Source organism: Dama dama, chromosome 5 (genome assembly GCF_033118175.1).
Source record: "Dama dama isolate Ldn47 chromosome 5, ASM3311817v1, whole genome shotgun sequence".
In the NCBI taxonomy this organism is placed as follows: Eukaryota; Metazoa; Chordata; class Mammalia; order Artiodactyla; family Cervidae; genus Dama; species Dama dama.
Window position 1 is genome coordinate 115,432,767 of NC_083685.1, and position 14,893 is coordinate 115,447,659.

A 14,893-nucleotide genomic window follows, 5' to 3' on the forward strand; every position below is an offset into this window, starting at 1 on the left:
TCTGAGGTTTGCCAGGCCCTATTCCCTCTAGCAAGTCTTCTGAGAACCTCACTGTGCTGCGTGGGCGCTGGATGCCACCTGTCTGCCGGGGGCTTGAGAGGAGGGGAGCAACACAGAGACGCAGCTCCCAGTTGGGACCAGCTGTCAGGGAAGAGCATCTGAAGCATCAGAGCTGCCACGAGCCAGCCCAGTGTTTACTTGAACCCCAGAGACTCCTTCTCTTTCTTTCATGCAGTTGGCTTCCTACTTCCTAAGCAGAGGGATTTCCTGCTGACCTGGAGCCCAGACTTCACCTCCCCCAAGAGGACTACTATGCCTGCCCTTCACTCATCTCAAATGTAAATGTCTTAAAGCAAAACAATTGGACTGTAAACATTAAAGAATAAAGTGTAGTGGGTTACCAGGTAGTCCAGTGGCTAAGACTCTGCGCTCCCAATGCAGGGGGCCTGGGTTCAATCCCTGGTCAGGGAACTAGATCCCATATGCTGCAACTAAAGATCCCATGTGCTGCTACTAAGATGTGGCATGGCCAAATAGATATGTTTTAAAAAATAGAATGTAAATAAAAGAGGAAGTTTTCAAAAGAAAAGCTTTTGCTCAGTTGAGCAGATCCTGATGTTCCTAAAATGGGTTACCTCTATCACTGCTTGATTGAATCACTGTTGCCAGTTGGCTTCACAAAGTCTGATTCTGGGGCCAGGCTGCTTGGCACCAGAGCCATGACTCCATTACACATCTGCTGTGTAACCTTGGCCAAGTTATTCAACTTCTCTGTGCCTCCGTTTCCCCACCTGTAGAGGTAGACGTAATAATAGAGGCAGTTGTGTGAATTAAATGAGCCAATACTTGAAAATGCTTGAAACATGGCTCCTGTCATTATGAGGAATCCTGTTTTTCACCAGAACACACAGCAAATTCATGAAGGAGCAGCAAAGGGACCAGAGCAAAGGAATGAGGGGACGACGCAGGGGCCAAAAATAACCTTGGAGAACCAAGTTCATTTTAAGGTTATTTTTAGATTTCTCCCTACTTGATCTTCCACTATCTGAGAGCTCCATTTAGGGTGTTTGTTTTTTTATAACAGCTTTACCGAGATATGTCACATGCCATAAAATCCACCCTTTGAAGTGTACAATTCAGGGACTTCAGTATAGTCCCACCGTTGTCCAGTATCACTACTCTGGAATTCCAGTTGAGTTTTTTTGTCTGAGGGGGTCTAAGGGCGATCGTCCTTTTTCTGCATGGCGCATGGCGCTACCGGACCTGGGGGCAGCGATTCCGCTGAGTCACGGTGGCGGCCGGGAGCCTGCGGTGCTGCCTCCCGGAGAATCTGGGCGGCCGGCTGGGCTGCTGCAAGCGGGCTCCGCGGCCCTGGCACGTGCTGCCCCCTAGCGAGGGCTGCGGCCACGCCGGACACAGCCCACCCGGCGCCTCCAGGGAAGGGGACTCTTGGACACAAGAAAGCTCCTCCTGGGAGCGGACTGCAAAGACAGTGCATGGGGCCGGTGAGCCAGGGTGCCGGACCAGCCCCTGACACAGGCTTTTTTCTTCCCTCCTCGACTCTTAACTTCATCCAGCCGGGACAAGATCATTTCCATGGGTAAGGCAGAGGAGAAAAGGGCTGTTTTTAAGCTCTTGGTTGGGAAGGCAATAATATGATACAGTATCTGAAAGATGAGTTTAGCATCAGAAGATCAGAGTTCACATCCTATCCTACTCTGCCTCTTCCTAGCTGTGTGACACTCAGCAGGTTCCTGAACCTCTCTGAGCCTGTTTCCTCATCCAGAAAGTGGGGAGAACACTCTCATGGGACTGTTGTATTACAGAGATTCCATTTCTCTCTCTCCCCTGCTTCCTCCCTTCCTCTGATGTCTCTGCGACTGGCTTATAGTCAGGACTCGAATAAACAGATGTTGTTCCTATTCCAAAGCCAGCAACGGTGTCCACTGTTGCCCTGGCTTACTCGAGGAGCTTTCTAGAATCAGAATGCATTGCTGTGGGTAAGACGATTAGAAGGAATAGGAAGAATGGCAGTAGGCATAGGAAGGCTGTTTGGTCTTCATCTCCTTCAGGGAGATACGGCCCCAGGTCAGCTGAAACCCGCAGACCCCTTGGAGAAATTGGTAGGAGCAAAGGCCTGGGACCGAAGACAGAGAGAGGCATCTGAACTGCCAGAAATCTATACTCCAGAGGGAAGTCAGGTCTCAGGCTGCCCTGGTGGCCTCAGGCAAGTCACTTAGGCTCTTGGGGCCCTTTACCTGGCTGGGGTTTGCATCCTGCCCGTCTCACAGGTTTGTGGTGAGCCTAAATGTTGTGTCCTGGGAAAGTGTCCAGGAAAATGGCAGGTGTACTTCAAATAGTGAGCAGGGTCTCCTGGTGATGCTGCAGAAGTCACCTCTGAGCTGGGCTGGGCGCCTGGGGTTCCGTCATCCACCTCTGGGTGCCTCAGAGGGTGGCCTGGAATGATCAAAAACAAAGCTGCCTCTGCAGCTAAGCAGAGCTCAGCACACAGAGCACATGTACTCTACCAAGTGGAAAATGTATCCATCTTGCAGCCGGGAAAGCCCTGTTCCTCGGGACCAAAAGGGCCCCGAGGTCTCACCTGCACATCTCTGTGCTCCTGAGGGTCAAGAGGCTGGGGGAAGCCTTGGCACAATGAGAAAGAAGTTGAAGTTTATTTGAGGGTCCTTGTCATCCCCCTCTTCCACCATCCCACCCCTTCCTGCCCTCACCTTTCCTCTCCCTTCACCCCGGTTTTACCATTATCAGACAAATGTCAACTAAAAAAAGCTCTATATTATCTTGTTTCCAAACTTAAAAGACCGTGGGTAATCATTATTGGATACATGGATAAGCAAAATGTGGTGCATTCATACAATGAATTACCATTCGAGGAATGAAGTCCTGACACGTGCCACAACACGAGTGAGTCCTGAAGACATTACGCTAAGCAAAGGAAGCAAGACACAAAAGCCCATATATTAGATGATTCCATTTATGTGTGATCTCCAAAACTGGTAAATCCACAGAGACAGAAAGTAGATTAGTGGTTGGCAGGGCATGGGGGGCGGAGGAGGATGAGGAAGTGCTTAATGGACACAGGGTTTCTTTCTGGGGTGATCAAAGTGTTTCTGAACGAGATAGAGGTGATGGTTGCTCACTCTAAAATGATGACTTGGGCAGACTTCCATGGTGGTCCAGTGGTTAAGACTCCAAGCTTCTACTTAGAGTGGGGTGCAGGTTCAATCCCTTAGTTCGGGGAACTAAGATCCACATGCTGCAAAGTGCGGCAGCAAAGAAAAAAGTAAAAATGACTTGTGTGTTGTGTGGATTTTATTTCAATCAGAAAAATTAAATAAGAAGACTAGATTGGGGTTTTCCTGGTGGCTCAGGAGTAAAGAATTCACCTGCTGATGCAGGAGACCCAAACTGGATTCCTGGACCGGGACCAAAAAGCAACTAGGTCCGTGCACCATAACTATTGAGCCTCTGCTCTAGAGCCCGTGACCCACAACTACTGAAGCCCATCCGCCCTAGAGCCTGTCCTCTGCAACCGGAGAAGCAACTGCAGTGAGAAGCCCGTGCACCACAACTAGAGAGTAACTCCTGCTCGCCGCAACTTAGAAGTCCACACAGCAACGAAGACCCAGTGCAGTCAAAATAATGAATTAATTATTTTTTAAAAAGCAAGCACTGTGCCACATTCACAAGAAGAGCTCAACAGATAGGTGCTTAAAAAAAAAAAGCTCAACCTAAAAGTTGAGAACTGTTTAAAAATAAAAGAGTGGTTTGCGGCAGTCATGTTTGATTCAGGGGTTCCTACCTCCCTGCGCCTTCAGCCCCTTCCCCTCTCCTGTCTTCGCCTTTAGCCTCTCTTCACCTGCTCTGTCCCCTTTGTTCCTCTGTCACCCCCTCTCAGCCCTGCAGACCCTTTTCTGCCTTTTCCTGACCTCCCCCACTGCCCCCCCCAGCTCTCACTAAGTCTAGGGGTTTGTGATCCTATAGGACCAGACACCATGAACAGCTCAACAAGCCCCTTCCCCATCACGAGCCTCAATTTATGAGCTACAAAATGACGTGGAGAGACTCCAGGACCCTCTGGTTCTTGCTCTCTCTTGTCAGGTGGCCGTGCTTTTCCAAGGGTCCCTAAAAAAGGGGCCGTTTTCATTTCCTGGTCTAACTCAACTTTTGTGCAGCCGCTCTAAAATTTCTTCCTTCCCTTCCAACCCAGCGCCTCTGGGTCACTGCCTGGGAAAACAGAACGGAGGAGATCAGAGAGACTGAGAAAGAGATGGGTTGATTTAGAAGAATAAGAAAGCAGAGCACGGCCTTTGGACAACAGCTCTTGGCATGTTTACTTTCCTGTCTGCGCGCCTCTTAGATTATAGGGATCTGTGAGGGGGTGGTGACCACAGCTTGTCTGGGTTGTGTACCCACCTCAGAGTTATGCTTATTTTTGTCTTTTCAGTCTGCTGTCTTTGACATGCAGTTGTGCCATTTGTCAGTTGGTTTATCTGTTCTTTGTCCAGTTCTCCCAGAGAAGTTATTCTGCCCTTGAATCTCACAGAGGGAGACACCAGGGATCAGTGACAGTGGGAAAGGAGGGAGGCAGGGCTGGGTGTATCAGGATGCCAGGGCCCCCTGCCTGTCAGCCAGGCCTGGGCTAGAGAGACTCCTGCTGTCCTGTGACTGACCCTCCCAGGGCTTCCGAGACGGAGGACACAGGCCTGATCGATCCACTTAGAATAAAATGTCGGAGCAGGAAAGGAGCTCGGGGTCACTGGGTGACATGCAGGAGGCTAGGAGAAGTGACTAAGTCACAGCTTCGGGGTGTGAGCCCTGGACAGTGCTGCTTCCACACCCCAGACCTGTGCTGCCACGATGGGAAACTGGGGGCCGTTTGATGGTCCTGGCTGGAAGAACCGGCAGTGAGGGCTGCTGAGTGTGCCGTCAGGACACAAGCTTTGCATCCTGTCATCGCTTCTTCCTGGCTGTGTGACCTTGGGTGGGTTACCTCCCAGATTCCTCATCTGTGCACAAGCGACCCAGACGGGTCCCACCCAACGGGACTTGCCTTCTCGTGCGTCTGTCCTGAGACTCAGAAGAGCTACTTCATTTTGCTTTCAGAGAACATCCTCCTCTGGGTTCTATTTGCTGCTTATGTTGAGTAGCCTCTCACAGATGCTGTAGAACTCTGACTTGTCTTTTTTTTCCCCCCGGTTGTGCTGGGTGTTTGTTGTGGCACACGGGCTTCTCTAGTTGTGGCACGTGGGCTTCGTTGCCCTGAGGCGTGTGGGATCTCAGTTCCTAGTGCAAGTGAAAGTGTTAGTTGCTCAGCAGTGTCTGACTGTTTGTGACCCCACAGACTGTAGCCCACTACAGGCTCCTGTAGTCCAGAGAATTCTCCAGGCGAGAATACTGGAGAAAGGACTTCCCTAGTGGTCCAGTGGCTAAGACTCCAAGCTCGCAATGCAGGATACCTGGGTTCGATCCCTGGTCAGGGAACTAGATCCCAGATGCTGCAACTAAGACCAGGTGCAGCCAAATAAATAAATAAAAAAGAATACTGGAGTGGGCTGCCATCCCCTTCTCAAGGGGATCTTCCCAACCCAGGGACTGAACCTATCAAACCCACGTCCCCTGCATTGGAAGGCAGATTCTTTATCCCGGACCACCAGGGAAGTCCCCTGGACTTGTCTTTCTTAATATGACCTGTTGGTACCAAAGCATTCACAAGGAGCAAGTGGCCCAGCCCGATGAGTTGGAGAGACAGCTCTGGTGGTCTCACTGAATCAGGAGGTCCATGAACCTAAGGCCATTTGCTGTCCTGGAGTTAGCAGGAGGGGCAGGGGTGGGGTGCCTCCCTGTTTAGAGAGGTCTTCCCATGCATTCCACTTTTTATCCCAAAGGAAAACACTGGCACTTGAGACTCACAGTTTATTTTGCATACTGAATAGTAGCCTGTGCTTTTAAGGATGATTTAATTTCTCCTTGCAATTCCTTCAGCTTCCTTTTAGTGCTTCTGACTTTCTCCAGCCTTGCCGGGTGGTGTTGGTGGTAGGGAAGTGGGGGATCATTGGAACCAGGGTAGTGAGACCCACTAGCTTGTCATCTGCTCCATGGAGCTAAGGCAGCCTAGCTCATAACACCGGCTTATACCACAGTTGCTGTCCCCAGGCCCCAGAACAGTGGGGCACGGCCTCAAGCCCCAGAATGACCCTTAGTTCTCCTGCTCTCCTGCCATGAAACCTCTGGAAGCAGCTGAAGAAAACTCAACATCAGGGGGCTTCCCTGGTGGTCCAGTGGTTAAGAATCTGCCTACCAATGCAGGGGACACCAGTTTGGGAAGATCCCTGGTCTGGGAAGATCCCACATACCACAGGGCAACCAAGCCCATGTGCCACAACTACTGAGTCCACACTCTGTTGCCCATGAGCTGCAGCTACTGAAGCCCCCATGCCCTAGAACCTGTGCTTCACAACAAAAGAAACCACTGCAGTGAGAAGCCCTCGAACCTCAGCTAGAGAATAGCCCCCACGTGCCACAACCAGAGAAAGCCCACTCATATCAACAAAGACCCGGTGCAGCAAAAATAGATAATTAATTTTAGAAACAATACTATTTATAAAAACAAACAAACAAAAAACAACATCACTGCAAAAATCCTCACTGAGAAAATAGGAGGAGACCAAAATGTACAATGTTAAAAAACTTCACTATAGATGTATATATATATAGAGAGAGAGAGAGAGGAGAATAAGTACTGGAAAAGCCAGAAGCAGGAGTCTATAAACTATGGTCCGCAGGCCAAGTCTGGTGTTAGCTAAGGATGGTGTTTACATTTTCAAATGGTGAAAAGAGAGAAAAGAAAAATATTTTGTGACACATGATATTTTATGCAACTCAAATTTCAGTGTCTGTAAATAAACTAATTGAGACACAGCCATGCTCATTCATTTATACATCTATTACCAATGTCTGCTTCCCTGCTGCAGAGGTGGGTAGTTGTAACAGAAGGCACAGTCCACAAACCTAACATACTTACTATCTGGTCCTTTGCAGAAACAAATTGCTGACTCTTGACCTGGAACTAAAGTGAAATACTGTTCTGTTGTAGATCCATTTGTTTCAAATCCATAGTGAGTGTTCTCCTTCATGTCCAATCCACCAGGCTCCCCTGTCCATGGAATTTTCCATGTAAAGGATACTAGAGTGGGGTGCCATTTCCTACTCCAAGGCATCTTCCCGACCCAGAGGTCAAACCTGTGTCTCTTGTGTCTCCTGCATTGACAGGCAGATTCTTTATCCCTAGCACCACCCGGGAAGCCCTTCAAATCCCAGAACAATTTCAAATTATAGGGACTTCCCTGGCAGCCCAATGGTTAGGACTCTGCGCTTCCACTGCAAGGGGTATAGGTTCAATCCCTGGTCAGGGAACTAAGATCCTGCATGCTATGCAGTGAGGTCAAAAAATATTTTTAAATAAATAAATAGAAATAAAACTTGAATACTTAAAAAATTTAAATTATAATGGAAATCAAGAGGGAGAGCAGAATCTATTTTCTAGAACTTATTAAATCAAATCAATCACAAGTTAGTAAAATGAGGTGCGGGGGATTCTTTTGAGCAGCGATATTTTACAAACAGAACCCACTCTTGTTGACCAGCTGTTTTAGCCCCTGATGTTGTTCCCTCTGACTGTGTCACCCCCTCCCTCTTTTCCCAGCCATCCAAGCCCCCACCTCTGGTGTAATTCTGGACTCTGATCTCTCTCTCTGACCCCAACCCAATTTTGAAACGCAGTCTAATGTCTAAAATACACTTCTTGGACCTATCCCTTCCTTTCTGTGCCCTCTTCCTAGTCTCCGGTTCCGGCCTTTTTGCTGTTGCCTGGACCAGTGCGGTCACCTCCCTGCCAACAGTCCTTTCTTACCTGTCCAATTGGCCCTGTCAATCACTGCCCAAGTGACCTTAGAGAGCCTCTTTGATGCTTCCCTGCTCATGCCTGTGAACAAAGTCCACACTGGCCACCTTGCCCACCTCCAGACTCATCTAAGTGAAAAGCAGCCACCACGTCGCATGTGTCATCCCATCCGTTGTGCAGATGGGCAGGGAAGGGACCAGGGCAGCCACAGCACAAGCAGCCCCTCTGAGCTGGACATAAGCCAGGGGGGTGAGAATCACCCTGGAAAATAGAGTGGAAGCCCAAAGGGAAAGTGGCTCGCTCTGCACAAACACTGCTTTGACTTTCACTGATGCTGAGTTTGCCTGTTAAGTACCATCTCGATACCTTTGAGGTCACTTGGAGTTCATGCTTATTATCAAACCTGTGCTGATTCTGGCTGCCACCTGGTGCATTTTGCCATCCTCACTTTGTGCAAAGGAATGAGCTGACAGATGGGGACAGTGCTTGGGCAGTGGGGAAGCTCAGCAGGAGGGCTGGGGTGGCAGCAGAAGACTAGATTCATCAGTGAGCCCATCTTTTCAGGCATAACTAGAGTATGGGCTTTGGGACGTAGTGATGAGCAGAGGATGGTGAGCTACTCCGTGTGTGGGTCCCTAGCTCCTCACACCTCCCAGGTTCCGTGGGAAGAGCTGCTTTCTCCAAAATCCATGATGCTTTTTAAGTTTGTCTTTTTTTTTTTAATGTGGACCATTTTAAAAATTTTATTTTTAATTGGAATGTAATTGTCTTATAATATTGTATTTGTTTCTGCTGTACAACATGAATCAACTTTAAGTATACATATTGATGTGGACCATTTTTAAAGTCTTTATTGAATTTGTTACAATATTGCTTCTTGTCTTATGTTTTGGTTTTTGGGCTTCGAGACATGTAGGACCTTATTTCCCTGACCAGGGATTGAACACATATGCCCTGCATTGGAAGGTGAAGTTTTAACCACTAGACTACCGGGGAAGTCCCCCAAACCCATGATTTTAAAAATATGAGCAACCATCTCTTATGTCTCCTGTTTACTGGCAGGCGGGTTCTTTACCACTAGCGCCACCTGGAGTATTCACTAAAACCAGTTGCAGGCTGAACAGGGTGACCTGATTTGGTTGGCCTGGCTCACCTGGGCTGGGGGAAGCGTCTCCAGCCAGTTTGGGAGGCCTCGTGCTTCTGGGCTGTCGTCATTGTTCCCAGGTGGGGCTCCTGGCGAGTCAGCAGACGAGGTGACTCATGGATCAGTCTCGGGGACTGGCAGTTGGGCAGTGACCAGGCAGGTCCTGAGACAGGCTTCATTAGGAGGTGGTAAGGGAGGTGTTGCTTCCTAGGGTTGGGTGGGGAGCAGTCGTTGATTCCTTGGGTAATGAAACCTGTTCCTCTTAGCACAGGGGTTCTGATGTTTGGGGGCTTTCTAAGGAAAACAGACCATCAGCATACCTCAGGGTAGAGAATATCACCACCAAATCCTAAGCCTTGAAGGATGAATGAGGACTTGGATCTTCCCAGGATAACACCCTGCTCATCCTTGGGGAGATATCAAAGGCTTGGAGAGGTTCAGCCTCAGGAGCCTCCCCCAAGAGCTCCTTGAGGGTCAGGGACCTCAGTCAGAATGAAAAGGGACCCCTTCTCTATAGACAGTGGCTGCCAAAGTGGGGCCAGGCCTCCCACCCTCTGCCTCACCCAGAAGAGGTCTCACTGACCTCATTCTTAGAACCCTCCTAAGCCATCCCAGCTTCTTATCCTACATAGTGGAGGGAGGAGGGAGCTCAGACACCCGCATCAGCATGTCCTGCCTCGAAGGGAGAGGTATGAAGCTGGACGTGAATATGCCAGCAGCCAACTGGTATAAGCGCAGAGTCAGAACCTGGCTGTCCCCTCCACCCACCTCAGCCGAGTGTTACGTGGAAGGTCGGCTCCAGGTGGACCCTCCCACCCTGTAGCCCAACATTGTACAATAGTTGTCAGAGGTGAGAACATTCTGCAACTCATAATATGTTTAGACAGTACATGACATCAAGTCTGCCCTCCACACCTCGCCCGTGGCAGACTTTACTCACTGATCACAGAAGCCAGAGCTAGTATAGTGGAGGCAGGAAGGAGACGGGCCCTGCCCTCACCAGCGAGTGTTACCAGCTCGCCCATGGCCACTGAAAAACAGCCGTGGAATTAGATCAGAAATGTGAGAGGGTAACTATTAACAAGTTATAACAGAAAAGCAGAGATTTAAAGTAAAGAATGCAGGGGTATCCCTGTCGATCCAGTGGTTAAGACTCTGTGCTTCTGCTCTCTGTGCTTCTACTGCAGGTGGCGTGGATCCAATCCCCAGTCAGGGAACTAATATCCCACCACTTGTATGGCACAGTCAAAAAATAAAAAATAAAGGATGTAAACAAAGTTAGAAGGTAAGAACAAATGAAAACAAAGAAAGGGAAATGGCAGCCCAAACTTTAAAAATAAAAATTAAAGATTACAGATTTATGTTAAAATTATGAAAAATTTTAAAAAATTATGAAAAATTATAAAAGTTACAATTGTAAAAAGGAAAGTTTTTTTTAAAGTCACCTAAAAGGTTAGAAAAATGGAAGATAACAGGGAAATACATTTTAAATGGATTACAAAAGGTTAACGACCCCCTGAGGAACTTTTACCATCTTTCTATAAGTTGAAAATTATCTCAAAAATTAACATAAAAAGTGAAACATTAACATGAATCTGGAGTGAAAATTCAAAGTAAAAAAAATGAAACAATGTAAGGATTTAAATAAATGTATGTACAATAAATCAATACAATAAATAAATATATACAATAAATAATACAATAAATGTCTATTTAGATATGTTTTATTGCATGTATTTTAATACATATATGTATTATATGTCTTTATATGTATATATGTAATAAATAAATATATGTAATAAATCAAATAAACATGTAAAATAAATCAAAACACAGCTGAGATTTTAAAAGACTTTTTTAAATCTTTAAGTTTTAAAGGATTAAAATTATAAAAATTTAAAGGCAGGAAGTAAAAGCAACTAGAACAGGGGAGTTTCAAATATGATAAATATAAAGTAGAAAATAAATAATATGAGATAATTAGATAATTTAAAAGGAAGATATCAAAGTAAAAGAAGACTCAAGTTACAGAGATAAAAATGTAAAACCTGGAATAATCCACCAGAGTAGCATGAATGAACCAAAGCAAAAGGGCATACTCAAAAATTCAGAAATTCAAGTTTATGAGTTATTTTATGATAAAGAATAAAATATTCTTAGTAAAGATGAGGGCAGGGAATTCCCTGGCAGTCCAGTGGTTGGGACTCTGAGCTCTCATTGCTGGGGGCCAGGGTTCAATCCCTGGTCTAGATACTAAGATCCTGTAAGCCATGGGGCACAGAAAAAAAAGCCAATGAGGACAGAGTATGATTAGATAATTGTTTCTGATCCAAGAACATGGTTTGTCTCTCCATCTGTTAGGGTCGTCTTTGATTTGTTCATTGGTGTCATATGGTTTTCTGCACACAGGTCTCTTGCCTCCTAAGTTTATTTGTGGATGTTTTACTCTCATTGTTGCAATGGTAAAAGGGATTGCTTCCTTAATTTCTCTTTCTGATCTTTCATTGTTAGTGTATAGGAATGCAAGACTAAGAAGAACAGAACAGGGAACGCGGCTTAATGCGCTGTGGTGCCCTGAGTTGGAAGGAAGACCGAAAGGGCGGGGAGGAGTGTACACGCATAACTGACTCACCTTGCTGCATAGTAGGAACTAACACGGCGTCATCAGTCAACTGTACTCCAATAAAAATGAATGTTAAGAAATTGTTTCTGGTGGGCTCTGTGGAGCTGAAGCTGAGTCTAGGCTAGGGCTTTTGGGGAGGATGGGCATTGCTGCTCAGCCTCAAATTCACACCTCCCACTGTGCCCGGTTAGGGACTTAGCCCAGCCCTCGGAATGCACACATCAGAGTTCTAAAGGGATCCAGTGAGGTGAGTGGAAGCCCCACTCTGACCCCTAGTGGGGCCACCTGGCTCAGAGCTGGGGTGTCTGAACACCCGGGTGTGATTGAGCAATCACATTGCTTCTCTGCACCTCCTTTTCCTTACTGGCACTGCCCAACCAATGCCTTCCCTCTCTGTAAAAAACAAAAATAGAAAACCATCAAAGTACTGGTCAGCAGCATTTGCTCTATCATGAAGTAGGAAGAGCATTGGGCATTGAAACAAATCAGGCCCCTTGAACCTGCCCGCCTGGTGGTTTTGGATATGAACTGATGTGATGTTGGTCAATGAAAAGTGCACACATGCATGTTGATAATGCTTGGGCAGAGATATGCCTCCAGATGAGGCTGGGTACTCTACTTGTTGGAGAAGGGAAAGGAGAGGCAGAAATCTGCCTTCCATGAAGTGGGGAGGGGCGCCTCTGTCTCCCTGTCCCCGCCTCCCCTCACCCCAGCACTTAGCCTGAGCACAGCATCTTTTTTCCCCAGGTGGGCCTTGAACCAGGATGGCTGAGCCCCGCCAGGAGTTCGACGTGATGGAAGATCATGCCCAGGGAGACTACGCCCTGCAAGACCATGAGGGCGACATGGACCCCGGGCTGAAAGGTTAGTGCACAGCCCTGCCTGGAGGGCCAGGTGCCCCAGAGATCACAGCCAGCCATATTGCTTTGGAAAGAGCTGGCAGGAAGGGTTTGCATCCTGATTTTAAAGGAGTTTTAAATACTTTATTATTTTAGATTATCCATAGATTTGAAACCTCATTCATTTGAATGAACCAACAGGACTCAAAATGTGAGGCTATTTGAAAATCTGCCTTTGCAAAGGAGAGTTTGCCACAATGCATGGATGTATTGTGACAAAGACTGCAGGGGGCTTGTCAGTCTAATTAATACAAGGGCAATCTGTTGAGTCTTTAGCCATACCCATGAACCTATAAATCAGCAGAATTCATTAGCATGCAAAATACATAACTTTAGGGCCTTTCCTGGTGGTCCAGTGGCTAAGACTCCTTGCCCCCAGTGCAGAGGGCCTGAGTTCAATCCCTGGTCAGGGAACTAGATCCCACATGCACAACTAAGACCTGGCACAGCCAAATAAATAAATAAAAATAAATAAATATATATTTTAAAATGCATGACTTTTATACATTTATTTTTCCTCTTCCTTAACAGGCCTGTAAGGTCCCTATTTGGCCAGAGTTGATTAGCTCTGGGTTTCCTATTATTGTACCTATAGTACTAAACTGCATCAACTTCTAAATGTTCTATAATACAGTCTTTTGGCTAAAGTGGCTTGGCCTCTTCTCTGCCTCTCATCCCCACCTAGTTTGGGGAGCCCAGTGGGGCACACAGAGCCCTCTTTCCGGCTCTGAATGCCAATCCCCATGTTGGGGCGAGGAGCAGCAGGCTGGCCCTCGGAGCCCTGGGTTGTGCTGCAAGGAACCCTTCTCCCCACAGTGTCCCTGGGGGCCAGTGCTCCCTAGAGCAGCCCCTAGAGTAGGGTAAGAAAGACTAGGTCCCTGTCCTCCAAACCCATTTCTAAGGAGACAAAATGGCAGTCTACTTTTCCCTTTAAATGCTGCAAGTAATAAAAATACTTTGCTGCCTGGGGTGTGGGGTGACAGATGGAAGTGGTAGAGTTCCAAGGTAGGAAGGAACCTCTTCCAGGTACATCCATCGGAGAAGGGTCCCTGGAAGAGGCAGGGTCACCAGGAGGAGCCCTGGGTTGGGGAAGCGTGCAGAGCTATCATTCCCACCTTGGAGATGTTTCAGGACTCACTGGGGACCCTTGTTTCAAAGGCTGACTTCTCTGTACCTGTTTAAGCAGAGAACACACTGGAGGCAGAGCTTGGGAATCAGACAAATGGGCTCCAAGTTGGGGGAGGCGAGGGAAGGCGTGGACTGTCGTGGGAGCTCAGAGGCTGCCCTCTGGCCTTCTTGGGAGCTCCCAGCCTGAAGCTCTGGGTGAGGGGCATGGAGGGGAAAATGGAGGGGGGAGGTGGAGCAGTCCACCTAGCGGTCCCAATCGGCCCAAACCTCCCTTCCCAGTGTCAGGAGGTAATTCTTGCCACCATTTGGTTCCTGCTTCATTAGCAGTATTGCTGCTTTCACTTTCGAGTGTCCTGATTTGGGTGGTAAAGAATATAACTACTCTACTCATGGGGCTTCCTGGGTGGCTGAGTGGTAAAGAATCTGCCTGCCAGTGCAGGAGACACGGGTTCGATCCCTGGGTCAGGAAGATCCCCTGGAGGAGGAAATGGCAACCCACTCCAGTATTCTTGCCTGGAGACTCCCACGGACAGGAGAGCCTGGCAGGCTGCAGTCCATGGAGTCGCAAAGAATCAGACAGGACTGAGGCCAAGCACAAGCACCCTGCTTATAATGGGACTTGCTTAAAGTGACGATTCAGACATTTTTGTAGAACTCTAAAAAGCTGGCAAAGGGCTTCGGCCAACAACATCTCACGTACTGCTCACAGTAACCAGTGAGGACGGAAGTTACCTTCCCTAGTTAACAGATGACAATTTCCTCTCTGAGGTCATGGGGTAGTACAGCCTTCCACTCCACATCAGCTGTTTCTGCCTCTGGTCACTCTCAGCCACGTCCCCCTGGAACTTCAGTTACTGAAGTCTTCATGTGTGCTAAGTCGCCTTCAGTCATGTCCAATTCTTTTTGATCCCATGGACTGTAGTCCACCAGGTTCCTCTATCCAGGCAAGCATACTGGAGTGGGCTACCATTTCCTTCTCCAGGGAATCTTCCTGACCCAAGGACTGAACTTGCATCTCTTAAGTCTCCTGCATCGGCAGGCGGGTTCTTTACCACTAGCGTGGGAGAGCATCCAACTTAGAATCCTAACATATTGAATTCTGCTCCAGGTGAATTAATTGTGCCAGTGAAAAAATGATGCTCTGTTTAGGGTGACCTGGTTTAAAAATTAAGTTA

The 14,893-nt window shown here is 47.6% G+C and overlaps 1 protein-coding gene across 3 annotated transcripts in view; it reads left to right on the plus strand.

Moving 5' to 3' along the window:
* MAPT (microtubule associated protein tau) overlaps nucleotides 1-14,893 on the plus strand; it is a 119,708-nt gene that overhangs the window by 53,409 nt on the left and 51,406 nt on the right. For all 3 annotated transcript variants that reach the window (XM_061144285.1, XM_061144286.1, XM_061144287.1), the window contains exon 2: nucleotides 12,439-12,555. In XM_061144285.1, the coding sequence (XP_061000268.1) occupies nucleotides 12,456-12,555 (100 nt within the window). In that variant the 5' untranslated portion in view covers nucleotides 12,439-12,455. The remainder of the gene's footprint in view (nucleotides 1-12,438; nucleotides 12,556-14,893) is intronic.